The following is a 26,793-nucleotide window of genomic DNA, read 5'->3' on the forward strand; positions in this document are numbered from 1 at the left end:
AGAAAAGACTCCTTTTGCAGTTCTGCGAAGGCTTTTCATTCTGAAATTGAAATAATCTCTTGAATCTTTCGATTGTTTGGATGTCCACCCATGAATGAACATTTCTCTGTGCTGCGTTGCATAGAGATTACCGAATCATCCCAGAAAATGCTGGTATTGTTTACCAACAGAAAACTGTCACTTCGGGTGTTTATACCGACACAATGAATGCTTCACTTATTATAGTTGAGACCCAGATGTTGTCACTCTCCTTTGAATTAAATTAAAAAAATGTATGAAGAAAGCATTGCAAATGAACAATAGAGAAATTATGTTCACTGAGTTGTACTTCTTCTCTAACATGTTATAGTTTTGTGCTGTGGGACCACAATAAGATATTCTTATGCAGGATAATCCAACAGGATAAATTTGTTAATTTTCCTGCTTTTGTATGGAAAGCATAGCTGGCAAGTTTGCCTATTCCAGATTGTTGATTGAAGCCTGCAGTACAGCATTTTGGACTCGCTGAGATGGGTACACTGTAAACTCCCAGCTCAATGAACCAGTCCTGCCCATAAAGTCAGTTGCTTCATACATGTATACTGCAATTCTAATTCCAAAGGTTTCTGAAGTATTCTGTAAATGTGGGTACTGGTGCAGCTGAATGCAGAATGGTGAAATAATAACATTCAGAATGTTGCAAAAAAGCTTTCTGGGACTAATGATAGCTTGAAACTGAGTGTCTTCTCATAGGGCAGCCTGCAGGACAAGACTCCTAGGGACTGCTAACAGTGACACTCATAAAATACCAGCACCTACCAAATTACCTAATTCCCCAAGCTTCCCCGCCAGCTGCGCGGTCGTCCGGCTGAGCTCAGCAGTGGGTGTCTCCGTCCGACGCTGCATGCTCAGCACTGTCTGTGAGATCAGAGCGTGTCACGGTGATTCATTCTGCAGAGGTCAAAACAATCTTCTAGTGCTGACAATCTGACCTCCTCAGTTACAAAGGAGTAAAGCAGTTTAAATATGCCATTTCCGTTCTGTAATTTCATTCAAGGTGTGTTGTGTTTGGGCCGCTAATTCGTGTTTCTATACTTAGCTTGTCCTAAAATAAATATTTTGATAATATGAAAGTATCCCATTGAATGATATGTTTGTATTCTCATAACCCTGCTGATTTAATTTTTGTTAACAACTATTGTAAGCTGTGGGTGTTTTACTGTGACTTGAAGCTGTGCTGTAGTACGGAGGAGATGGAAGAGTTATTTGGCAGTCACTAGTGGTGAGATGATGCTTGATGAAGCTGTTGTTACCTTAACTTCTTTGGAATACAGACATACATTGGCTCTGTGCTAATCTCTGTGAACCCTTTCAAGCAAATGCCGTATTTTGGGGAAAAGGAAATTGAAATGTACCAAGGAGCAGTAAGTACAGCAGTCTAAAACGTACTGCGGAATTCAGCAGCATGTAAATATTACTCACGGTTAAACTCCTGGAAGGAGTTGTTTCTGGGTTTTGGTAGCGTTGCGCTAGCCTGGGAGAACTCGGCTGATACCTGTTAATATACACTGAGTCTTCAAATTGAATTCCTTGGAACAGAGGATTAGTATTTCAAGAAAATACTTGTATTGATTAACTCTCATCTGTATCAGGTTTCTCTCCCTTACACGTCCTTCCTCCTGCAATGGCAGTTATTGTATGTTTAAAACGTGGTGCCCGATTTGAAATGGCCATTAGAGGGTTTGGAGGCTGTGACTTGAGAGCTCTCAAACCAGACAAGGACAATTAAAAAATTGTGGTACCAAAATTAGGTGCCACTTTTGAAAATGTAGCTTGAAGAGTAAGTCAGCACAAGGGCCCTGGGGACTTAAAATTCAGTTTCTCCTTCTGCTTGAGTTGGGCATGTCCATAGATTCAGGGAATCATTCGGTTTGAATGGACGGAGTGGAGGAAAATGAGATGTGGAGTGCCAGGCTCTGTGTACTGGTTTAGGTAGTTTATTGTTAGCGTGTGACCACTGGTGGAACTGGCTTAAACTATGTGAGGTTTCTCTTGGACAAGCCATATATTTCAAGCACAGACCATTTTTAGAACAGGGTGTTTACAATAGTTTAGGAGAAAATTATGTCTGAGAGAAAGATCAGTAACAAAACCCAGAGACTTTGGTTTGTTTTTATTAAACGAAAAAAAAAATTCCTGGGTAAAATTCAATATAAAGTGGGATTCAGAATTGTTTTTCCAGGAAAATAATTCTTCCAATTTAAATAAAAATTTTTATATTGCTCTTTCTGCTGTTTTGAAAAATTGTTCTCTATTTCTGCTCCTAGGCACAATATGAAAACCCACCACATATTTATGCTCTTGCAGACAGCATGTACAGAAACATGATTATTGACAGAGAAAATCAGTGTGTCATTATTAGGTAAGAAGAAGATCTGTAAAAAAATCCTTTATCATCTTCTTTTGTGTTTTAATCTCAAGAAGCAGGAGAGTTTATTTTTATTATCTAAGTAAAAATCTTCTTTGTCCTTAACCACTGAACATTTGGGGGTTTTCTAGGGTAGCTCAGTACTTTCTGGCCCTTCCTTTTGTTTTCCAGTGAAATCCTGATGATAGCTTAACCACAAGAAATCTTTCTCACCCAGCCAGCCAGCTTTTCCTGCCCAGTACCAAAACTGCAAAAGCTCGACTGACTACATGAGAGGTTTGGATTAACAAGTACAGCAGCCACAGAGACTGTTAAATCCAGCATTCTTGCATTGACTGCATTTACCATACTCTGGTTTTAGTACTATTTCTTTTTTTCGCCCTGTTAAAAACAATGTACTTCTGTTTCTTTTAGAATTTTGCTTGCATTCAGTCAGAGACAAAAGGAGAAGAGAGATACTGGAAAATTAATTTTGTCTTCACTATTACTCTATTTGAATTATTAGGCTGAAGGAATTCACTGGAGAATTATTAGTGATTTTTTTTAACGACAAGCATTACTTAAGTCACAATCAGAGCGCATTTTGGGTCCCAAAGTATGCTTTGTTCTCATCTGTGGCTTTATAGATGGTGTATGGTAAAAGGAAGTGTACAGAGAGGAAGGACTGCAGAATATTGTGGAGCTGGCACGCTGTACCTCTTCTGACTTTCCTTCCTGTGTAGAAAACTGCAGAGGTCCACTGCAGTGCGCCTGGAACTGTGCTTTACCTGTGCAGTGGGCTCCAAAGTGGGGTGCATGCATCACAGGGATGCAGGAAGAAAATATTAGACCTTCAGTAGTAGATGAATGTAATTTATAAATAGATAAATTATATACATACATGGGGAGTGTGTGCTCAGGCATCATTTTTTTAATGATGGTGTGTGTGGTCAAAAGCGTTTGGAGACCGCTAGCCTATGAGACTTTCCCAAGAACTAGGGAAAAGAAAGATGAGGAAAAGAAAAAATAATTTGAAGGTAAACTGTCATTATTTTATTAATAGCAGCTTTTCTTAGGCTTTCTATCATTTCTCTGTGGAACACGCTGAGGAGGCATTGCTATGGGTTTAACTGCTGTTGAATTTAACAGAAGAGAGTTTTCAAGACTGGGTGTTTTTTTTTGTCCAGGGGGTTTTCTGGTCTTCTCTGTGGGGTGGCTGTGTGTCCCTCAGGGTCACAGCCACACGTGGGCGGGATGTCAGTGGTGATGGGATCAGATGCCATGTAACCTTCTGCGCTCAGTCCCTTGGGCTGGGACCTGCCAGGAAATGGCTGAAAGTTGTAGTCGCTGTGTTATTTCTTTGTATGCCTGGGGGTTGTCCAGGCGGAGCTTTTCTGGGTGACATGTTACAGTGGAAAAGTGCAGAGGTGTGTCCCTCTTCGTATCAGCAAAGCCTCTGTAGGAACGTGGAAACTGTTGGTTTTACGTGTAGGAAGGTCAACCAGGCATTAACTGTTTGCTGCTCTGAGCTGTACGCCTGTGAGGGCCTCCCTGTTCCTGGGGCCCTGGCTACAGCACGGTGCCGTATGAAAAGAAAAGCCCAGAGCTCCTATTCCTGTCTCTCATATGTCAGGATTGTTCCCTGAGCTCAGTCTTCCTTTTTGGAAATCTGATGCCTGTTGCCACGATGAAGTTACCAGTCCCGTTCAGTCAAATTCAGTTAGGAGTGGGTAAAATAGGGATTTATTTTGCTTTTTCAACAGAGTCCCTGGGATGTTTCACATGAAGCTAAATTTATAGTGAAAACCTGTAACCTGTGGTGAACTGTGATTAAAAACCGTATTTTTTTGATCCATTGCTAACGCCCCAAAGTGCAGTGAATGCAGAGGGTCACCTTTTCAGAGCGCTGAGATGCAGACTTACCGGTTTAGGTTCATGTGAGAATCCTGCGCTTGAATGATGAATGACTCTTTGGAGCGTCTGCATTTTGTGTGTGCAGAGTGGATTTTCTCTCAGCATGTGCACAGCCTATTCAAAATCTGCTGGAGTTACCTGACATCTACTGCAAAACTAAAACAAGGGATATTTCGGAGAGTTCCTCTTCCTTTCTACGCATTTATTTTTCCTATGATTATTCTTAATGCAAACACTGTAAAAACGAAACTTACAGGTAATTTTCATGACGGTATTTGATTTTTTGGGACGCTTAGAAATTACTTTTATGAAACTTCCGCTATTCACAAAATTGGTTTTGTTTTGTGAATATTTTAATCCTTTCGACCACATTTCATTTAAACTGTTTGGATACGTCCCGTATTTTCTGATTTTAGTGTCGTAACGATTTCTAACGACTAGAGCTGACTTCGGAATGAAGTTTCTTGAAGTTTGGAATTTGTTTGCTTGCATTCTGTTTCATGGAGCAGTGGAGCAGTAGGCACTGAAGTTGCTGGCAGGCAAGAAGCTCCCAAGGTGCTGCAGCTCTTGAGTGAAATGGATGTTCTAGTTAGCTCCACATCTACTACCACAGCATCAGCTTCACTTAACAGCTGCCAAGGCCTTCACTATTTCTGCCCCACAACTGTTGATTCTCAGAAAATTCTTCAGTTCCACAGAAGTCTGCTGAACCAAAGCAGATTCAAATGGTCCTAGAGACCGGACATGGATTTCCAGGCAGGTGAAGGAAAGCCCCTGACATGTCCTGCTGTAGTTGGGACCCCGTACGCGTGTGAAGATCACATGCCCTTTTGCAAGGACGTTTAATTCCAGAATTCCAAATAATGCATTTAGATATTGATAGAAGCAGCTCATCCTCTTCAAAAAGTCAGTGAGCTAGGACAGCAGACCCAGAAGAAAATAGAGTTCTCTGAAAGGCTGAATAGAATAGTTAGCAACCGAAAGTAATATTTTTGTGTGACAATACTAATTTGAAGAGAAAAGCTGTTCCCAAATAACCTTTCCAGGGCAAGGAGGCCTGTTTCGTTAGTGGAGTAACTGCAGCATGTATGCATATGCATTAAGATGACGACACGTATGCATGTCTAGTTACAGCTGAGGAGCCGGTCGCTGTCTGGAGCGGCTGTTGGCAGGGTGAACTGTGGGGCTGTTCCTGGGCTGGGCCTGGCTGGGCTGGGCGCGGGTGCAGCCTGTGCGCGGCCGGGAGGAGGGAGCCCTGCCGCCATCTTCTCCCCTCCCTCTGCACGCACCAGGCGGCCTTACAGAGGGACTTTACCCAGATGAGTAATGCAGTTAGGCTGGGGCTTGATTTCTCATTAAGTTTCTGTTTTACTGAGGCATGATATTTAATTTAAGCCTCTGTTGAACCAAGCTTGTAAACGTCTGCTACAGCAGACTGTTTGCATTTCTTCCTTCCTTGAAATGGCGGCCATTCCAAACTATCTACAAGGAGTTGTCCAGTCAAGGATTGTCTGTTGTGGCTTTTAATTCCTTCTGGACTATTATTTTCCTTTAATTAAGAGAGTGGAGGTTGTGATCAGTATTTTTCTATTATGTAGGAATAAACAGGTTTATTCAGAGTCTTCTTAAGATTTTACCTTTCTGTAAAGTTGAGGCTTTATTTTCCCTTTCTTTCGGAAGAGAGATGTTACAGGAGATGTTACAGTTGCTTTAAAGCAGTTTTTGTAAAGTCCTTCCTGTTTGTAATTTTAGTTTACGTTTTACACCCATGTGGCAGAATTTGAGTACAGCAAAGCTATATGTAATGATGACTGCTACACATACATGTTCATGTGCACATCGTGTTCATATATGATCATTTACCACCCCAGCTGGTTTTAGTGAACAGTTCATGCCTATCTTAAGTCTATATTAAGCTCAAAATTTAATACGAGATTTCTAGTCGGCTTCTGTATCTCAGCTTTCCAGAAGACTCAAATGACTGATTGTTCTCAAACGTCTGTACAGAATCTGACTGGAAATATGGTTGAATTTGGTGAGGAAGTGCTAGAAACATTAAGTCTAACAGACTAAGAAAAGTTAAGTAAAAGCTCTGACTCAGAAGGGAAAAGTATTTCACTGAAGTTACGCTGCTGAGATTTCTCTGAAGATAATTAGAGAAAGTAAATTTTCTATGTAAGCAAACTAAAAAGGTTATGTACACAGAGTATTTTACATACTCAGTGTTCTTTACTGGCAGATCGAAGAGTTCTTGATAAAAACTTGTTATTAAAATTTCTCCATTGCCCTGGCGATGTAATTAAGTTTTACTTGTGTTGCTCTACAGCCAGGAACACTATATTAAATGTCACTCAGCAAATTAATTTTAGAGAGAAGGATGAGGCTCCGTATCAGATCTTACTTCTCTACTCTAATCGCTGATCATATTTCCTCTTGGAAGGAAGGAGCAAAAGATTTTCCCTCTGCATTTGAAGTCTTATTCTGATTTTGGCTAAGTGTTAATTGACTTTGGCAAACAAAATGTCACTTTTTTGAAGTAGCAAATGGTGCTAGAAGAAACGATATGTCTTTCAAAGCATTATCTTTTTTGTAAGTCATTGAGACTATGTAATGTTTTTGTTTTTAGTTAGAAAAATCTCTGAGAAAATTCTCAGTACCACAATCCACTTACTTTAAGCCATTATAATCATTTTTTCAACGTTTAAAAACCTCTATACTTCCAACATACTTAAAACTACCAAGCTAGAAAGTGATTCTTACATTTTAAAATAGTTTTAATAGCAGCTGAGCAGGAAGGTATATGTGAGAAAGCTTCCGTATGAGAATCATTAGGCAGGAATGCCACAGTTTCCCTGCTGCAGTTACCTGAGCTTTCCTGGGGGCAAGATGCCGTCCTGTCAGATAAAGTTACTGTGGTTCATAAATAATGCATCATCCTGTTTTGTTCTAGTTTGATTAGAGCCATTTACTGGTCTCTGATCAATAAAAGCATAAAACTGAAAAAAAGTGTATGCATGCATAAAGCTAAAGCAAACTCTGAAAGACAGTCTTTCGGCTAAATTAATTAAATATAAAGGCCCACTTATATCGAAACAGGCTAACAATACAGTGGAACTGTATTCCTCCAGGTCCGCTTCCGTGGCAGACACTATGGAATGAGAAATAAAAGCCACACTTAATTTGAACAAAGAGGAGAAGGATAATGTATGCATCAGAGAGAATCTTACAGAAGCTTGTTAGATTTCTGCTGCGTGGTAAATAATACCTGATCACATTAAATCAGTGCTTGGCTGTGTATTCAGCTGGAAACGGCGTATGCAAACTCAAGAGTATTTCGTTTAGATTGGTTTATCTGTCTTGTTTTACAACAGGACAAGCAAATTTACTGCAGGCAAATTTTGAAGAAATGTTATTTTAATTATCAAACTGTTGCTGATTTGATCTTAATGCAGTTTGCCATCCAGCAGACTCTGTCTGGCCCCGTGAATGAGGTAGATCTCAATTATACAGGCTTTCTTCTTGGTGTTTAGGAAAAGATGACTTGGAATAATAAAAATCACAGTCTGCACTTCACAGATGAGATGAAAAGGTGAAAAAATACCTCTTGATCAAGTTTCCTGTTTGATTTGTAAAACAAACTCAGAAGAAGACAAAAGCATGTCAGCGTTTCTGGCCAAAAAAAAAAAAAAAAGCCTTTCAGTGTTTCTGTACTGTTTGGAAGCTTTAAAGATGTGAAATGATGTTTGCAGCTTGGCAGTTTGGGGAGCTTTTTCAGAATTAAACCTTTGGAAATGTCTCCTTACTCATGCTGATAAGGAGCTATGAGCTGACATTCTCAGCACGTCCTTTCGCTGTGCGGGACGTGCTGATGTTTCTCTGGCAAACGTAGCTGAAATGTGTGCTGGAGAAGATGTGCATTTGATCCATATCCAGGAACAAGTAGGCGCGGGATAGAAGAGTCAACAACATTCACTGCGATTATTCAGGAGCTTAAAGATAGCACAGATTTTCACACCAGAAAAAAAAACCAACACAACAGGTATCTTCATGACATTGAACCAACATCCTTGTGTTGTGTTTTTGTATTTGTGCGGTTGTCCAGGTCAGGGTAGATTCATTAAGGTCAAAGGTGACTTGCATCAAGATTTGCGTAAGTCTGTAGGAATTCTGCTGAAATAAAGCTAGCTTTAAGCTATGAAATAAAGCGTGACGTTGGGTTGTCTAACGTGCCAGTCTTCTTTCCCTCTTGAGAAGCTTAATCATAAGAAGGCAAGTCTACTGCTCTTGTAAACATTATTCACTGTTGCAGAAGGAAGGAATTGTGAGGGTTAGTGTGGAATATTACGACTTCTTGTACCCTGTGTCAAGAGGCGTAGGAACAGGAAGGTAGTTCTTCCGTCATTCAGGATGTGATTAATAATGTCTCATTATTTCATTCAGGAACACCTAAAACAAAAGACTCCTGAACTGAAGTAGGTATCTGGCATAGCATTCAGAGCTTGGATTTTCAAATGCATTCTTGTGTCGAGATCTGAAATCCCACTAAATTTAGATGAGGATTGAGTTCTGAACACACTTGTTCTCTTTTGGGCACCTTGGTTTAAGTATATTTATTTCTCAGTGTACATAATTTTCTGACTTTGAAGTCCCGTAGAGATTCTGGTGTCCGTGCAAGATGGTGTATTAAAAATTATTTATTCACAAACATAGCCAAGTACCATGCTACAATCACGGTCTCTATATTACCAGCCTACCAGATGTAAATACGGTGCGTATTTATTATTATTCATCATTAAGGTACCTCGTCTTGGTTGAACAAGATATAAACCTCAAATTGCTCCATTCTAGAATTATTTAAAAACTAATAGGTGCAATTTTGTGTTCCTTTTCTTGCAGTGGGGAAAGTGGTGCTGGAAAGACTGTAGCTGCTAAATATATCATGAGTTACATCTCCAAAATTTCAGGAGGTGGCCCTAAAGTACAGGTGAGTTGGTACAGAGCAATACTGAAGCATAAGCCTGTGTGAGGGAAATCCACAGACCCAGAATCACCTCTGCTAAAAGTTTTGTAGCTCTCATGCTGAATTATGTCTACAAGCTCTTTTTTTTTTTTTTTTTTTTTTTAGTTAAGGAGTAAAAGGTACTTCAGTTATTAACCAGCTTAAGAGCAATCACCAATGTCCTTTTAGTAGATTTGTGGTTTTTCACCTCCTGTGCTGGCATTCTGTTGAAAACTGGACCAGCTTTTTGGGTTTTTATTGCATCCATTAAATCTCTGATTTAGCGGCTCTCTGTTGGCTCTCTGAACATCATCTCGTTTTATGAGGTTATCTGGTCAAAATTAGAGTATTGAAAGCTAGCTGAAACAAGTAGTTGCTTTTGTTAATAAGTGTACTATCAATGTCTGCTCTATTGCAACCTAAACTAGAGCTAATTGAGTGAATTAGCTGTAAAAATCCCCTTAATGACGTTACAGTGTCATTTATTGACACTCAGGCAGTGCTAGGTAGGTAGCAGCTGCTTTTACAGTCCACTCTTTCTGAGTGTTTTCTGTTATTTTTTGCTTTTTTTCAGTCTCTGTTGTAGAGTATGTTCTTTCTGCTTAGTTTTGCGGAGCAGTGATACTGGGAATATTGCAGAGAATAATGCAGTAACCAAGAGAATGATCCAGAGAAAGTATACATTGGGTTATTTTTTTTAATAAATGTATTCATGTTCTGTTTAAAATATTCCAGCTTTTTATACAAATTAAAAAATATTCTTAGTGATTACAGAGTAACAGTTTACGAAGTCGCCAGGTTGCCTTGAGCATTTATTTTGAAATAAAATTCCATCTTCACAGGCCAGCATGCGCTGGGTTTGTTCCCAAGCTAGCATCTTGTCCATCCTTCTGGCTCGCAGGATCAGATGAAGAGACAGCAGTCACACACTTTACTGCTTTCTCAGACAGCTAGATAGCCGCATCATTGATCCTGAAACACATTGCTGAAGTACTTGCAGATTCCTAAATTTCATGCTGCTCTGACTTCACTGGCTGTGGTTCTTGACCCCCAAAAAGATTTAAATGCTCACGTGTAAGGAGGAAATCGCTTTAATCCAGGTGATGAAAAACAACAGATCATTTCATTGGCTGTGTTGCTTGGCAGAACAGTGAACAGAAGGACCAGATTTTAGCCTCAGGTGTTTTGTTCAGTTTTGTAAGATTTTCTTCAAAAAATAGGAACTAGAAGCTCTGGGAAAAAAAAAAGATGGTTAGATTCTATTCCTTTTCTGATGAAAAGAATTCCTTACAGATGCAGGCTTTCTTGCTTTTGTAATATGTATAGTGTAGATGTCATGGTTTTCTAGAAGATCTGTAAGAACTTTTAAAATCTCTGTTTCTGAATCTGTATTTCTCTTGTTTCCTAAAATTTTAGCATGTTAAAGATATTATCCTACAGTCCAACCCTTTACTGGAGGCGTTTGGGAATGCAAAAACTGTACGGAACAACAACTCCAGCAGATTTGTAAGTCCTTCTACCTCAGAGATTACTTTATTCTTCCAATTTCTGTGCCGTTACAGAGGCAGTATTCAGGAGTTTAGTACAAATTGACTACAAATGAGGTAAATCAAAATGTAAAGTGTGTTTTAAAACATAAAGTGTATGTTGAGAGGCCTTTATTTCGTTCTGTATAGGTTGCACATTCGTTTCTCTTACAATATGTACTGTTCACAATTTATTCATAGCATGTTCAGTCTGCAAGCAAATAACTTGTTGGCAACAAACTGGTCAGTTTTCCAGATCAGTAAAATATACGCAGTAATATATGTTTAAAAAAAAAAAGTCAGTTTTTTAAAAAATAGATTAGACTATCCTTAGAGTTATTTGATGGGAAACACGTTTAGAAATACGTACAGAAAGTAGGCAGGAATTATTTTCAGTCTGTCATTATAAAATACTCAAAATAATATCGGGAAATGACTATTCACTAGATAACGTACTGCAGTTTCTGTTTTTAAAAGCTACACATAGGCTTTACAAGTTTGAGAGTTGTTCCTCCGCCAACATGTCCATGCTTTTAATGTCTCCATGAAAGCAAAAGAGAATTCCTTTACGGTGTTTCCAAGCAGAATGCTGTTTGCCGTTGGTCATAAATCTGTTGAATTGACTTTCCATATAGGTGAGCCTTATGGTTGCCTTTATCCTAAGTCAGAGCCTCAGCAGTGAGAAGAAGCCACGCGCTTCTTCTCTATGTTTGCGTTAACACATGATGTATTATCCTGCGTCTAGCGCTGTGTAAATGCCAAAAGAAAGATCGATGTGTGGTAGTTCAGGAATCCAAGCTTAGGTGGTACCTTGAGGCAGCTGTGTCCCTGCATCCGTAAGGATTAAATATCCCAGGAACCTTCCTTGAGATACGGTACAAGTGCACGATTTCAGATATGTATTTACTAATCATTCAACAGCTTTAATTCTTCATTGCAGGGGAAATACTTTGAAATCCAGTTTAGCCCAGGTGGAGAACCAGATGGAGGGAAAATCTCCAACTTCCTGCTGGAAAAATCTCGAGTTGTAATGAGGAATCCTGGAGAGAGGAGTTTTCACATTTTTTACCAGGTCAGAGAGTATAGGTCCTTTCTGAGTTATTTAAAATAACTAATACCTGTTTTTCCTTTTGATTGGAAAATCATTCTCAGCACAGTGAGACTACTGAAGCTATTAAAAGACTCTGGGGTTTCGACTGTTCTCTTCTGAGGTCAGTTTGTTCATAACTGCCTGTTGCAGCTGTGTCCGTGCACACCTGCATAGACTTTACGCAGGTCTGAGGAGCCTCTCCTCTGGCATCACAGAGGGTACAGAAACCTTTTAACCTATTCTGTTAAACAATTAACAAAACGTGGGAAGGATACACGCCCAGCACAGCACTAGGCATATCTCCCAGTAATTTCAGGCTCAGTCACCTCTTTCTGACCTGCCTCATCTCAGCTGAAGATTGTTATATGATACCTAACTGGGGGATTTTTATTCTGCAGCTAATTGAAGGGGCCTCCTCAGAACAAAAAAGCAGCCTTGGTATTACCAGTATGGACTACTACTACTATCTGAGTCTCTCTGGGTCCTACAAAGTCGATGACATCAATGACAAGTTGGATTTCCAGGAAACCCTGGTGAGTGCTTTGCTCCATGATTTGCATAGTGGTGGACGTGTGTTCATTTTGCTGTCAGTTTGTAGTGAAGACATTGATGTATTAATGTGGGATTGAGAAATTAACGTAGATGTAACTTATTTTAATTGTATGTTACCCTGAGGAGGAGGTATGTTACCCTGAAAAGCTGCTATGTGGCAGCCTGACAATCCTGAGAAGATAAATATGTTTTACAGAAGGGCTTTTTGTTTTCTGTTTATTCTTTTTCAGAAGGGTGCAAATTTAATGAAATTTGAATGCAGGTAATCTGCAGTATGAAAAATGTGAAAATGCAAACACAGTGAGGAACTTCTGTTAGAAGAAAATATAAGATTGAGTGCCCTGTTTTAGATGGTCTTGCATGCTTATTTAAAACAGTTCAACTGAAAGGATGGAGAAAGGGACTTAGAAAGCGTAGATCAGGGATCTTTATCCAGTGCGGCTGCCAATTCATTGCGTGACAAGTCATGTCAACTTGCTGGTCTCCTGTTATTAGAAATTTACTATTTAAAATAAGCATATAACACATCTTCTTATTTATATATGTAGCACATTTAAAGGCCTAAAAAAAAAAAATCATTTCTGTTGTATTCCAGCTAATTTGGTATTTTAGAAAAACCGTCAGTTAAGACTTTCTATGAGTTACTCTAGACTCCAAACTCCGATGTTGTTGTGGATTATTTTCTAGTACGTGGCTAAACCTCACAGCCTGAGCCAGACAGACTCTGCTGCTTTGTAGATCCTTCAGTGCAGCTTCACAGTTCTTGGTCTCGGGGGATAAACTGTCTGTGTAGAAGGAATTAAAATCATTGTCTCTTAAATTCATTGCTTCCCATTTTGCAATGAAACTGTTTATTTTTAGTGTGACTTGAAAGCAGTTGCTTGGTTCTTAGTAACTTTAATTTTTCCAGAATTTATTTTGCTAATATGTATTCTAAATGGTGTAGATGCTTCTGTATTTAATTAAAAATACAAAAATGCTGAAGTAGGACGTCTGGTACCCTTCGAAACTTCAGCACGGGCTGTAATGAAATTTTGAAAAACTCAGATTTTTAACATCAAAATTTTAAAAGGACTCCTATGACTAAGAGTTATTGAACAGATTCTTCGATTGATTAATATTTTTCTCTTTTTCTTCCAAGCATGCAATGAGTGTGATTGGGATCTTTGCAGAGGAACAGGCTTTGGTGCTGCAGATAGTGGCAGGAATCCTGCATTTGGGAAACATTAGCTTCAAAGAAGTTGGCAACTATGCGGGAGTGGAGAGTGAGGAGTGTAAGTACCTCGGGAAACTGTTACGGAATTAGCAATGGGCTGAAACCCGCATGGCCTGAGCTGCTTATCCAAACACAGTGCATGTTTCTTATAGTGCGAGGCTGCTAATTTAGATTCTCTTCCAAAACCAATGGCACTGAGGCCCCTGACTTAATAGGAGTGCAATTTTCCATTTGAATTTAAGAAATCCTTCTCCAGCTTTTAAGTGTGAAATAATAGAAATTGTGAGAAATGCTTTCAAGCCAGCTTGAACTCTGCTCCTTTCAATGCATCAGCATGCATTCAGAAACAACCAAACCCATTTCTTGTGTGGTTTCTCTGACCTCGTTGCAACTTGAGCGCAGCTACCAACTGGTGGAGTATCCCTAGTCTCAGGTACACGGTCAGCGCCCAGGCATATGTAGATGTACGTGCATCCGGAAGAGGTGCTTGGAAAAGAGAAATTCAGAGTTGAATTGAAATACAGAATGTACGTACCACAGTTATGTTCACTGTCTCAGATTTCCCAACCCATACCTCAGTATTAGGTAGATCTACTGTGTAACTATTTCCTTATTATTTGCTTATTCACAACACACTGTCCTTGCATCCTTCACCTCTTGCTGCTGTTTTGTATCACCTAGGCCCACATCAGCAAGATGTTGAAAGATTAATAGTTTTTCAGTCTTAAACATTTTTGTCACGATTTATACCTTGCATATAGTGCTGATTTTATACTACCTTGACAGTTTAAGGACAGAGTGGATATGCACACCTATCTGTCTGTTCTCCTAACTCTTAATTCAGAATGGTCCTTACGTTTAGGAAAACGGCATTTGTTAGTTTAGGTTTGGGTAAGTGGACTATGAATGAAGTATCTCATCTCTTAAGTCAACTTGCCACTCATCTGTATTAGTACTCTCTTGCTATTTGTTTTAAGAAATTGGGAAATAAAAGTACTGATTTTCAACCTTAGTTTCTTAATTTGAGAGAATAGTAAGTCAACCCAAAGAAAAACATTTTGTGGCATTTTATACATCCAAAGAAAAGTACAGAATTTTTCATACACCTTGTAATTCCAAATGAGCTACTGTGCTTCCATTCAAATCACAGAATTAAATCTTTCAGTGTAATAAAGACATTTAATAGCCAGACGAGATAGATACAGAGTGTTGCATCAAAAAGGAACAAACTGAAAAGACATGAGTTGAAAATAAGTTGGTAAATGTCAGTATGTTTCTATGATGAGCTATGTGCACCGAATTTCTCTTGCTCACAGGGATATAAATACAGAAGTTGGGTATGAATAATACATTGAAAAAATTAGCAGAGTGAATATAGAACTTATTCATAAACATGCTGCATTTTAAAGCAGCCAGAAGATAAATAGCAATGTCTAGTACAATTTCTGCATTATGAAGTTGAAAGTTGGGTTCGTTTCTCTTTCTATTAATCCTCCCTCCAGTTTACTCTTTGTCCTTGCCAACTAAATAGTAAAGCATTTATCGCCTGGGTAGCCGCAAAAGATAAAACACAATGAAGGACCACTGATAAGCCACTCTTTGTGTAAGTCTGAAATAATAAAAAATTTAACAGTTTGGTCAATAGTGTTCTTGTTGTTATGTAGCCAATTGTGGAAGAACATGCGAAGGCTGTTCTTCAAGATGCCAAAACTCTAGTCTCTTACTCTGAGTCAGAATCAAATCTATACACAGGCCGTTCTTGATGGGCATTTAGACAAATACTTCTTTAAAATTGCCAGTGATGCTGACTCTGCTATCTGTTACAGTTCGATTATATTAATAGCTGAAAAAAATGTTGTCATTATTTATTCTGAATCTTCCATCTTGCAAATCATGCTAAATACTGCTTGTTCTCTCCTAGATGCAGAAAGCAATTTAAACCACCCCTCTTTATACTTGCATTGTATTGGAAGACTTGGTTTACACTTTCTGAGAACTGATGAAGTGAACCTAGTCTTTTTCAGCTTTTCTTCACAGATGGTGTTTAAAACTATTCCACAGATGGCTATTGATTACTCTTGGAGGATCATTTTTTCAGTTATGTGTGTATCCTGCTTTATAGGGGTTTCTAGACAGTATCTCTGTGGTCCCTAACTAGGGAAAACAATCAGGCATCTTAAGAATGTGAGGTTGTATTAAGTCATGTCCAGCTATTCTTCCTTTCCAGTAAATCATTAGCACTGTGAAGGAGGAATTTCTGAGGTATGCATAGTGCTTCTTGCCATTACACTGTCTTCATAAATTCTTACAGTAGTCTTCCTAAATACTTACTCTGGCATCTTTACAGTGTATGTGAGCATGTTTGGTCCAATTACCTACAGTTTTTTCTATCCTAACTTAGAAGAAGAAAGGCAAAGAATGTTAGGAAGCAGATAGCATATATTTTAAACATTCCCTGTTTTTGCAAAGAATTTTCAGTGGTATCAATTTTATTTAATGTGTGACCTCTATCTTTTATTTCCATCTCCTCCAAGAGTGATTTGTTTGAACCACCTAGTTCAAAACTATGACCTAAGCCATCCTTGAAGGCCTGAAGGTACAGAAATAGCTGACTATTTTACTTCAGGGTGGTTTATCTTAATTGAAATTCATGTAAGTAAAGAGTTGAATATGTCCTTGGAGAGCTTAGGGAAATTCTAAAGACATAAATCTTCCTCCTTTTTTCTTTTTATTCTACGTGCCCCATGAGGTTTATTACTACTGATTGTTATTAGAGATAGAGCTATTTTTTCCCCTTCCTTTTGTATTGGTTTAGCAATATTGGTCAGGAACCTCGTTCTTTCTTGCAGTTTTGGCTTTCCCTGCATTCCTCCTGGGAATTAACCAGGACCGCCTGAAGGAAAAACTGACCAGCAGACAGATGGACAGCAAGTGGGGAGGCAAATCTGAGTCCATCAACGTAACGCTGAACGTGGAACAAGCCTGCTACACCAGAGATGCGCTGGCCAAGGCCCTGCATTCCCGCGTTTTTGACTACTTGGTGGATGTAAGTTGGGGTTGCTCCGTTCTGTATCAAAGCAAGCACACGTACACGAGGAGTGTTGCTCGCAGTGATTTTCCTGTCTGTCATCTTTTTCACCCAGTGTGTTTCTTTGCCTAAACTTTAGCAGCAGCCCTCAGCAGTGCGGTGGGAGCGTGACCACAGGTGTCAAATGCAAGGCGCTGATTCTCTGACAAATGCAACACTTTCTGTGAAGCAAAGGAGCTGTGCTTTCAGCATTGTGTTTGCTTAGTCTCCTGCCGCAACTGTCCCGAATGACATTCTGACATCTCCCTCCTGTCACCATCCATACTTCTCTGAGTCTTGCTGTCCTCCTGCGCCGCTGAGCATTTTCAGATGCGCAGAATTAGTGGGTGATGGTCCCCTGCTCTCTCACCCCACTGTCCTGCAGAGAGCCCCTTCAGCACCCCGACGTGATAGGTGAAAAGGTTCATGGTACCATCTGCAAAATACATCAAACACCAGACTTAAAGCTGCTGTTCTCTTGTTGGCTCCCTTTAACTGAGCCAGTTACACCGAAGCTGAAAGGTTTTTACAAACAGTAGATCCAAAGTCTCGCTAACCTGGGAAACAGGATAGTATGCTGTTCGTTTCCTAGCTGCTAGTAACTCTTCATTAAAAAGTGAAAGTAAAATACCCTGTTACATATATTTGTATTCCATTCAATTATGTTCTTTTTAAAGATACTCAATATTTTTATATAAAGATTTAAGGGTATGAATATATCTTTATATATACTACACTTCGTTTTACATTTTATTTCTGTTTTATTAGTCTATTAATAAGGCTATGGAGAAGGACCATGAAGAATATAACATTGGTGTCCTCGATATTTATGGCTTTGAAATATTTCAGGTAAGGCAATGCAATACTCGGGGTTTGAGCTGATCTGACCTGGGAGAGGTTTTTTTGTTATTCAGAGGGGAAAATATCCAAAACAGAAAAAAACAAATCCTGTGGCCAGAATAAAAGCAAAAAAAAAAACCCAGCCCAGTTTCCTGGACATTGAGTTCTTGCTGGTAATGTCTCACTTAATAAACACAAAGTATAGAAGAAACTTCAAAGAAACTAGGTCATTGATCTTAAAAGATCTGAGATTACACAGAATGTCTGTAAAATCAGCAACCCATCCATCATTGACAGCATTTCTTTGAAGCTTACTGCCAGCATAAAGACTAAGAATTACTGCATATAAAGCACAAACCTAATTTTTAAATTGTTTTCCTATAGAAAAATGGTTTTGAACAGTTCTGCATCAATTTCGTTAATGAAAAACTGCAACAGATTTTTATTGAACTGACACTGAAGGCAGAACAGGTAAGCAGACGGTTACTATTTTTGAATTAATAAATGAGCTATTGCTTTTTCAATTGGTGGGAAAAAAAAGGTTTCATCATCTGCTAATAATAGAATTTGCCTTGTTAGGCAAGACAAAGAAAAAAAAATGTTGTTGGCTGACTGTAAAACTGTAAACCACATCAGCTAGAGACATCTCTTCAGTGGTACAGAAGTGAGTCCATCACATGCTGTACTAATGCAGTCTTGTGACTCTGCCCAGACTTGCTGCATGTTCTGACTCAGAGAGAAACGGAAACCTGCAGCTTGGATCCATCCCTGTGCTTTCCTTGGACGTGACACACCGTGAAATAGGAATACTTTCCTTAATTTCCTCCACACCCTTAAAAAAAAAAAAAAAAATATATATATATATGAATGAAATAGATTACTGAGACAAATGCAAGAATACTTCTGACAGTATTAGCAGTTTTCTGCTCGTAGTCTTACTGCAGAATCTCGCTTACGTGAACATGAGCTCCTGCAAGGGGGGCAGACAGAAGGCAGCCGGGACAGAAGCGCTGTGCACAGCGTGAGCGCAGCCCTGGCACCAGCTTTCGGACAGTGCTTTCGGGAGTGCACGTACACAATTGCCTTTGTGTAAAAGTAACTGCTGGTTGCAGTTGAGCACACAAATGGCCTGCTGAGTGTCGAGCTGAACTCATACGTGTGCAACTGAGTGGGTGAAGTTAATCACATTTTACTGGGAATTTTTCCCCAGTCAGTCTCTAGACGTCTTTAGGGTTACCATAATTGCACACAGAAATAAAAAGCAGAGCTGTGTCTCCATTTCATGCGCATTTCTAAATGTGTTGTTTTGGGGGTGATCCTTCACATGCCTGTCACGGTCTTAATTTTTAAAATAGATTTGGATACGGATGCTTAGGTGCGCTGTCGAGAGAGGTAAAACTCACTGTGTTACTATTTGCAGAGTGCTTTGGCAATAAATGCACTGATGAAATTCCTGCTCTTAGTAACTGCTCGAGGGCTAGGAATGGTAGAAGAATGCACGGGGAGAACAGAGAAGGATTCAGTTCATCTCTCAGGCAGTGGAGAGCTGGATTTAACTATCATATGGGCCGTTTCTCCTACCTCCCCCAACCATGCATTTGACAAATCTTTCTGAACACGAGTAGCGCAGAGTTGGTGTATGTGTGTTGCTCTGTGAATGTAGTGCTGCATCCACAGCGCACAGGAATATTTGGGTCTGTCTTTTTACTGAACAGGAAGAATACGTGCAAGAAGGAATTAGATGGACACCAATAGATTACTTCAACAACAAAATAGTGTGCGACCTAATAGAGAACAAAGTGGTAAGTATTTAGCACAAACAAATGGAAAAAACACAAGATTTTTCTCTAAAATATTTGGGCAACTGCTTTGCTGTCAAGAATGTTCATAGGAAAAATGCAAATTCTGTTGTTCAGTTACTGAGTCATGCTAAGCCTATATATAAACCTTACACAAGATGTCTTATAAGAGCGCTATGATATATGTCATCTAAGATACCGACCAAAAAGCGAACCATAAAATAGCACGATTGATGTGTGACTAAAAATATGATGGAAATTAAATTATACCCACCTAAATTTATCATTAACTTCATGACATATTATTCTACTGTGTATCAGATAAGGCTTTCTGTGCCCATGGGAGATTTCATACTGGGAAACTACCTGCTTCCTTTGAGGTACTGTCGCAAATTAAGCAGAAACAAGTGAGCAGGAAGTATAGATAAAAGAAATTTTTTATTTGCTCCACAGAATGTTGTGCAGTTTAAAGTCTTTGTGTTCTGATTTGAGGTGACAACAAATGTTGAGTTGTCCTTTAGGACAGAAGTAGAGGTTTTTTCACCCTGTAATTGGTCCTCGTGTAAGCCAGCTAATTTTAAGAGTAGTTCAGGTGCTGTAGTGACGTGCGCTTAAGCGCACATCAGATTTTGGCCGTCCCCTCTCTGTATCAGGAGAACTAGGAAGAGGATAGGATTTCTGTCTCGGTCTTTGTCAAACTACAGCATGTGAGTTTAAATGCTTACCTCAGACATGGGTTGATTTTTTGGTGGGATGAGAAAGCGGATTGCATTGTGAAGGAATTAAAAACTGAAACAAATGTTGGGCATTTGGGGGGTTTTGTGGGGTTTTTTTGGTTTTTTTTTTTTTTTTTTTTTTTGAACAGCAATCATTGTTTTCCCCCTCATTTCCCGCTGTCACTATGGCTACACAAAGTGGCATCTCTCCTTACACAATTTCGTGCTTGTGTACAGATTAATATCTACTGTGACATCTGCTGACTGGGGGGGAATTCTTCCTGCTGTGACTTTGCTCTAGTGTTCTTGTAGCAAAGAGAATTTTCTACTTGGGGGGGAAAAACTGGCATAATTCCTTTTCCCCCCTCACTTTTGCTACTTGTTTTTCTTCTCCAACGCACTAGAATCCCCCAGGGATTATGAGCATTTTAGATGATGTATGTGCCACAATGCACGCAGTGGGAGAAGGAGCTGACCAAACACTGCTTCAAAAACTGCAGATGCAGATTGGGACTCACGAACACTTCAACAGCTGGAACCAGGGATTTATCATTCATCATTATGCTGGAAAGGTAATGCGGAAAGTCATCACTGAATTGTGCGTAATGTATTTATAAGGAAAAAGAACAGTGGTGAAAGGAAGGGGGAAGCCCTGTAGAGGGCTGTTTTGACTTTAAATAGCCAGAGTATCTCGGGAGATGGTGTCCTCCTTTCACAAGGTGGGGAGTTTAGAGCAAATACACCCTAACATATGTCCCATGCTTAAAGAGATGAGTCTGGGCCATGCTGCTGTCAAACATACTGACCACAGCTTAACATTAAATTTAATAAAAAGTACCCTGAGGGGTTTGTTAATTATAATCTTAATTGTTGGTTATAATAGCAGTAAACTTAAATAACTCGGATATAAAAATTATCCTTAGGTGATGATACACCCATAAAACTGGGTATATAATGTACAATTCTATCTTCTTTGGGTATATTTCTCAGACTATTCATGATTTCCTGCAGTTAATAACAGTAAACCCTTATGCAAAAATTTTTCTTCAAGAAAATTCAATATTAAATTCACTTGTGTTGTATTCCATTCACTAGCTCCATAACAGTCTTTTTCACCGAATTTAAATATACGGATGAAGTTCCTTTATGTTTGTTGTGAAAGAGTTAATAATATATGCAAGCATTTTATGATCATTGTAGTATCTTTGAGTTATGCCAGAGTAACCAAAAAGTTCAGAACAGCTACTGATGAGGATAGGATTTAAGTTTTCTTTAATTATTGGGTTCTCAACTTACCACAAACAATCAATTTCCACCTTGGCCCAGGTATCTTATGATATGGATGGATTCTGCGAGAGAAATCGGGATGTTCTTTTCATGGACTTGATTGAACTCATGCAGAGCAGTGATTTGTACGTAAGCAAAACTTGCTTAAAGCTAGGAATAACGTGTTAGTTCAGATGGATGCAGAGGGCCTGACTTCTCTACTCCAAAACCTGTGAGCTCATTGTGCGTAAAAGTGGAAATAAAACATCACTGCAGTAGAACACTATCACTTGCATTATGTTGACCTTCACTTTCTGCAATCTCTTAGTAAGTAAGGTGCTGCAGTGTCAGAATCAAATGGTACAATGACCGCCATTTGTTTTGGCCTCAAACCAGGCCATCCGTGATTTTCTCTCAGAACAGGCATTGTTTTATTTTTAGTTTTTTAATTTTAATTAATTTATGCTTACTTTTAAAGAAGTATGCATTTCTTTGAGTCTAGAAGTCTGCTATCATGTCTTCCAAGGCTCTCTAAAATAGCAAGGGATCTCTGTGAGGAATGAAGCTCATGGAAAATACTAATCTTAAACCAGATTTGATGTGACTCCAGATTAGTAGAAATAGCTACTTATATTCTGCTCAACTGTTAACTTTTACAGCCTATTCCTTGACATTCCTGCATTGAATTGCATTTCTATGCCAACGCTATTTTATTAATTCTTTCCTAGGCCTTTTATAAAGGCTCTATTTCCTGAAAATCTTCAAGTGGACAAGAAGGGCCGTCCTACCACTGCGGGCAGCAAGATCAAAGTATGTCTAGTTTTGTGGTGTTAGTCTGTGTATGGGTACCTACATACGTTTTTTTTTTAAAAAAGTAATCTTTGCTGGTTTTTACTGCCCAGCCATTTTTAAAGATAGACATCAGGAGTATCTCGATTGCAAAGTGATGCATTGTTTCCAGCTGTTAGAATCATGTCTTTCCCAGCATCACCGTTCATGAAACGTTGTGTTCAGCTGCATTCTACAGCAGTGAATTTTCCCGACGAGCCATTGATGGCAGTCGTAATAGTATTCGCATGTCCATAACGAATGAGCCCCTTCACTCAGCTACGGGATGTCCTACAATTTAGCTACAGATCCCTGATCTCTTTATAGTGCAGAAATGCAGCAGGGTCTGATCCAGCTCCTGCTGAAGTCAACAGAAGCCCTTCTGCTGACCACAGTGCACCTTGAAGGAAGTAGTGAGTGTTAGAAGGCGAGCCTCTTTTTGGAGACTGGCTGTAAAATAGAGGCTTAGATTTACATACTTGCAGACTTTGGAAATGGGAATTTTATCAGCCTCTTTCCTCATATTTCACCCTGACAGTCAAGCTCACCTGATGCATTCCTTGTCACTCCATGCTTTCATGTAATAGTTTATATATAGTACATAGCTGGAGATAATGGTGCCTCCTGTTTACTGATCAGTTTTTCATGAGGTGTGTATTATCCCAAGACACTTTGGTTGTTCTGAAGAAAGACCAAAGTCAACTGCATCCAGCCAACCAGATCATCAGCAGAGGCCTGATAACTTTTAGAATTCTCTCACAAGATTTACCCTGTTCGGCTCAGATCCTGTTGTTTTCCCTCAATTTTACAGAAACAAGCAAATGACCTTGTTGGCACCCTGATGAAGTGTACGCCCCATTACATCCGCTGCATCAAACCAAATGAAACAAAGAAGTCTCGAGACTGGGAGGAGAGCAGGTATGGATAAGCAGAGTACATGAAGAGAAACAATGCTAATAGTCAAAAAAAGCCACAAAACCCCCAAATTTGTAACCATACAGCCTACAGACAAACAGAACTAGATACTCTAAAACCTTCAGAAGTTAAATCTGGCATGACCTCTCCTAAACTTTGAAGATAAGCTGTGGTCACTTGGTCTAAATCAGCAGTTATTTTATGCAGTTCATAGATTTTCTCATATGAGTTGTGAATAATCAATATCTGCATAACAGTAGCGCAGTCGGTATATTAAAGACTCTGTTTTCCAGGTAGAATTTACACACCAAATGTATTATGCATCAATTCCAGCTTTTGCTTTATGCTTTTAAAACAGCTTCTATTAGCTAAAAAGCCAGCAGGATGTCTGTATCTGCTTTGATGTATCACTCACCAAAAAGTCTGTATAGCCAAGGATGCAGAAGGTTCCTTTTCTGCTTCTTGACTTTAAAGTTTCATTAGGCCACTCTTTAAAGAGAAGTCACTCAGATACTGGGTGGTTATGTGAATGCTAAATAGATGTCTATGTCATCAGCTTGGTTTATCACGTCTATTTTAAGGTGCTTTTAACGATATGATGCTTTACAGCGTCTTCATATTATCTGAAAAAAGATACTTCCTGCCGTTTGGCGTGCAGACTAGCGCAATTCCAGGCAGATGCAGAGCAAACACAGGGCGCAACTGGGACTGCGCTTGAATGTGTCATTTAGGTTTTGGCAGTACACGTAGACCCCCTTTCTCTGGCTTTTCCACCCCTGAAGATCCTGCTGTTGCTGCACTTAATTTTCCACTGACGCCGGTGACCAAAGGAGGAAAGTAAGCGATCCTGGAATAAGTAGATCTAAAACTTTTGACTGTAAGTTGAGGGGCTTTTAAAATCAATCATTTACATATTGGAAAACAGGCCTGTTGTTGTGGAAGGTGTTGCTAGGAAACCAGTGAAACAAACAAACAAAAAGTCCTGAGAAAATGCCAGCTTTCAGGAAACCCCTTTTGGAGCAATAACGGGCAGGATTTCCCATCAGGAGGGTTGTATTTGGCAAAGGCAGTAGCTGCTGATAACAAAAGAAATACAAAGGCTTGTGTACTGTCAAACTCAGACACAAATGGCAGTAGTTCTTGTTATGGTAATCCTTCATCCCTGTTTAAAAATCCCAGCATTCATTAAAAATCCCCCACTTCAGAGTGTGGTTTCCCATGTGTTATACCAGGGCCTCCTATAGTAGACATACGCTGTAGCAGTTAGTGACATGGCTGGGGGAAATACATTTATACGCATACGACAACTCAAACTTAAGCTTAATTTTGTTGTTTGGTGATTTTACTGTGAGAAAGTTCTGTGTTGAGGGAAATACAAAACAGAACTGAGTTTATGTGGTTATTTTGCTGACTGTTGGTTTAGGGTTTTTTGGTTTGTTTTGTTTTTTTCTGTGATCGCATAATGCATGATATACATGCTGTCATAGTTGACGTGGTGGGAGTAGTATATCTACTCTACTTATTAGTAGCATGTTACAAGACAGTGAAAATGTTATGAAAAAGGAAAAAAAAAATTCACAGAGCCTATCTTATTTCACTCTCACAGAAGCTGTGTCACCCCAGCTTTGTACTGCTGCTGAATAATTCCAGAACATTTAGCACTGAAACGTAGACCTTGTGTAATTTATAAACCTCGTTTAATACCTTAGTTATTCCAGAAATTTGGATGATCTTGAAATGTGTTTTTGTTCAGGTCCTGGCACAGCCACCTGGACTTGTATTCAAAATTGCTGCATTAGCTGAATTCCCAGACCCTGACCTGCTTGAGGTTGATGCCTGGAGGGAGGTTTTCAGTGTGCTTTTTCTCAGAAAGAAAAGGAAAACCAGAAAAATGTCTCAAATTCTGTGTTGCTGGACACTAATACTGGCAGGACAGTAAGAAAATGGGAGTAATGCTGTTGCTCCAATGCATTATTCCAGATGTGAAGAGGAGGGAAAGCTATAAACAGGAAAATGTATTTTTGTCCACCAACTTTCTACTGTACCAGAACTCTTGGAGAGGGTACAAAATATACTTTATTCCTTGAACACAGCAAGATTAAAATGTGCAGGATTCCTTATTATAAGCTAAAAGAACAAGGTCGCTCATCATTAGTAAAATACCTCTTGTAAGTGTTATTTAAAAAGAAGTAGTAACTGATGGGCTTTTGTCATTTGTAGCATGGGATTTCAAAAGTTTTTCTCCCTTTTTACTATGAGTCATGTGAAAAGAATATCTCAACCAAAAAAAAAGGAAAAAAAAAATCAATGGGCAATACACTTTATTGAAATATTTCAAAATAGCTGGAGAAATAACATTGAATTAACTGATTTTTCAGGATTTGAAAAATCTTTTGTAAAATCAGAAAAATAGTAAGCAAAACAAAACTAAGCGGCTCCTTACGGGGTTGCTTTTTTATTGTATGCAAAGGAATGGTCTTTTATATACTGCTTGTTAAACTTGCAGGGTTAAAATCTAAAGATTCTATAATTTGCCCCGTAAAAGAACAGCACTGGAAGCCCCTGAATACCACATTTCAGAGTTAAAAACTGACATTGCCTCTTCCAGCCATATGATTGGGATGAGGAAATGAAGGGAATGCAAAGGAAACAGCAAGAGTCATACGCTGTTAAGGAAGCTAACTGAAATTCTTCTGATTGAGTCTCCAAGCATTATATAGTAGACTAGCAGGATATGTTAGAAGGAACATTAAATAATGTACTGCAGCTCCAGAAAGAGGGCAAGGTGCTACAAGGAAGAAGGGAGCTTTCTCCAGCCAACAAATTTGGTCCTTTTTCCAGAACCACCAAAAAAGAGCTCCTGTTGAGGGTTGAGCCATGTACAACATAGGCGAAACCGACCGTAAAAGAGCACAAACCAATTTCCCAGTCCCTTGGAATTTTAGAAGTGCATGGATTTTAGAAGTCTTTGAACATGATTTGGACTTTTAAGAAGACCTCAATCCACAAGTGTGCTGAAATAAAATGGATTGTAACTCTTGCATTGTTTTTGTCTGCAGGGTAAAACACCAAGTGGAGTACTTAGGTCTGAAAGAAAACATTCGAGTAAGAAGAGCTGGTTATGCCTACAGGCGGGTCTTCAAGAAGTTTTTGCAGAGGTAGGCTAATTATTAGGTAACTGATTTTGAAATATCACAGCACAGTTGTTTCCGTGATGAGGAGGAAAACAAGAAGTTGCAGATTTTGAAAGCTTCTCGTTTCCCACTTACCTTTTTCCCCATTTACCTTGCTCAGGATGTAGCTTACACAGAGAACTGAAAGTGTCGTAAGGACTGGCTTTGTGTCTTTGAAAGTCTTTTCATTCTTCTGTAAACTCGCCTAAGACCTCAATTCTTTTTGTAGTGCTACCTGAGGGTTCCTCAAAGTTAAAAAGAGTCAAGAGAACTCAGTTCTGAGCTGCAGAGGCTGGAAGCTGAGTGTCTAGCGGCTCGCCTTTGTTATAAATGTTACTGCTCTGGCCTCCCGCCTCTTCTTTCCCAATGACAGAAGGTAAAGAAATACATGCCTCCCATTCAGCCATTTCGGTGTAAGGAGTCCCTGTAGCTTAAATTGCTCCTTACATCCTTCCACTGGTGTTTAAACAGCTGGGAACGGTTACAACTCAAACCTCTGCAGCTGC

At 39.3% G+C, this 26,793-nt stretch overlaps 1 protein-coding gene across 3 annotated transcripts in view; it reads left to right on the top strand.

Annotated features, from left to right (window-relative positions):
• The window catches only part of MYO1E (myosin IE), an 80,455-nt gene that overhangs the window by 33,023 nt on the left and 20,639 nt on the right, over positions 1-26,793 (top strand). For all 3 annotated transcript variants that reach the window (XR_015259880.1, XM_086757125.1, XM_010120747.2), the window contains 16 exons: positions 1,314-1,403; positions 2,307-2,401; positions 9,197-9,284; positions 10,716-10,805; positions 11,766-11,897; positions 12,314-12,448; positions 13,609-13,741; positions 16,533-16,729; positions 17,519-17,599; positions 17,975-18,061; positions 19,306-19,392; positions 20,510-20,677; positions 21,432-21,517; positions 22,100-22,181; positions 23,011-23,117; positions 26,174-26,272. Coding sequence is in view for 2 of the 3 variants with exons in the window: in XM_086757125.1 (XP_086613251.1) it covers positions 1,314-1,403; positions 2,307-2,401; positions 9,197-9,284; positions 10,716-10,805; positions 11,766-11,897; positions 12,314-12,448; positions 13,609-13,741; positions 16,533-16,729; positions 17,519-17,599; positions 17,975-18,061; positions 19,306-19,392; positions 20,510-20,677; positions 21,432-21,517; positions 22,100-22,181; positions 23,011-23,117; positions 26,174-26,272 (1,757 nt within the window). In the remaining variant the exon portion in view is untranslated. The remainder of the gene's footprint in view (positions 1-1,313; positions 1,404-2,306; positions 2,402-9,196; positions 9,285-10,715; positions 10,806-11,765; positions 11,898-12,313; positions 12,449-13,608; positions 13,742-16,532; positions 16,730-17,518; positions 17,600-17,974; positions 18,062-19,305; positions 19,393-20,509; positions 20,678-21,431; positions 21,518-22,099; positions 22,182-23,010; positions 23,118-26,173; positions 26,273-26,793) is intronic.

Source organism: Chlamydotis macqueenii, chromosome 12 (genome assembly GCF_036417535.1).
Source record: "Chlamydotis macqueenii isolate bChlMac1 chromosome 12, bChlMac1.mat, whole genome shotgun sequence".
Taxonomy (NCBI): Eukaryota; Metazoa; Chordata; class Aves; order Otidiformes; family Otididae; genus Chlamydotis; species Chlamydotis macqueenii.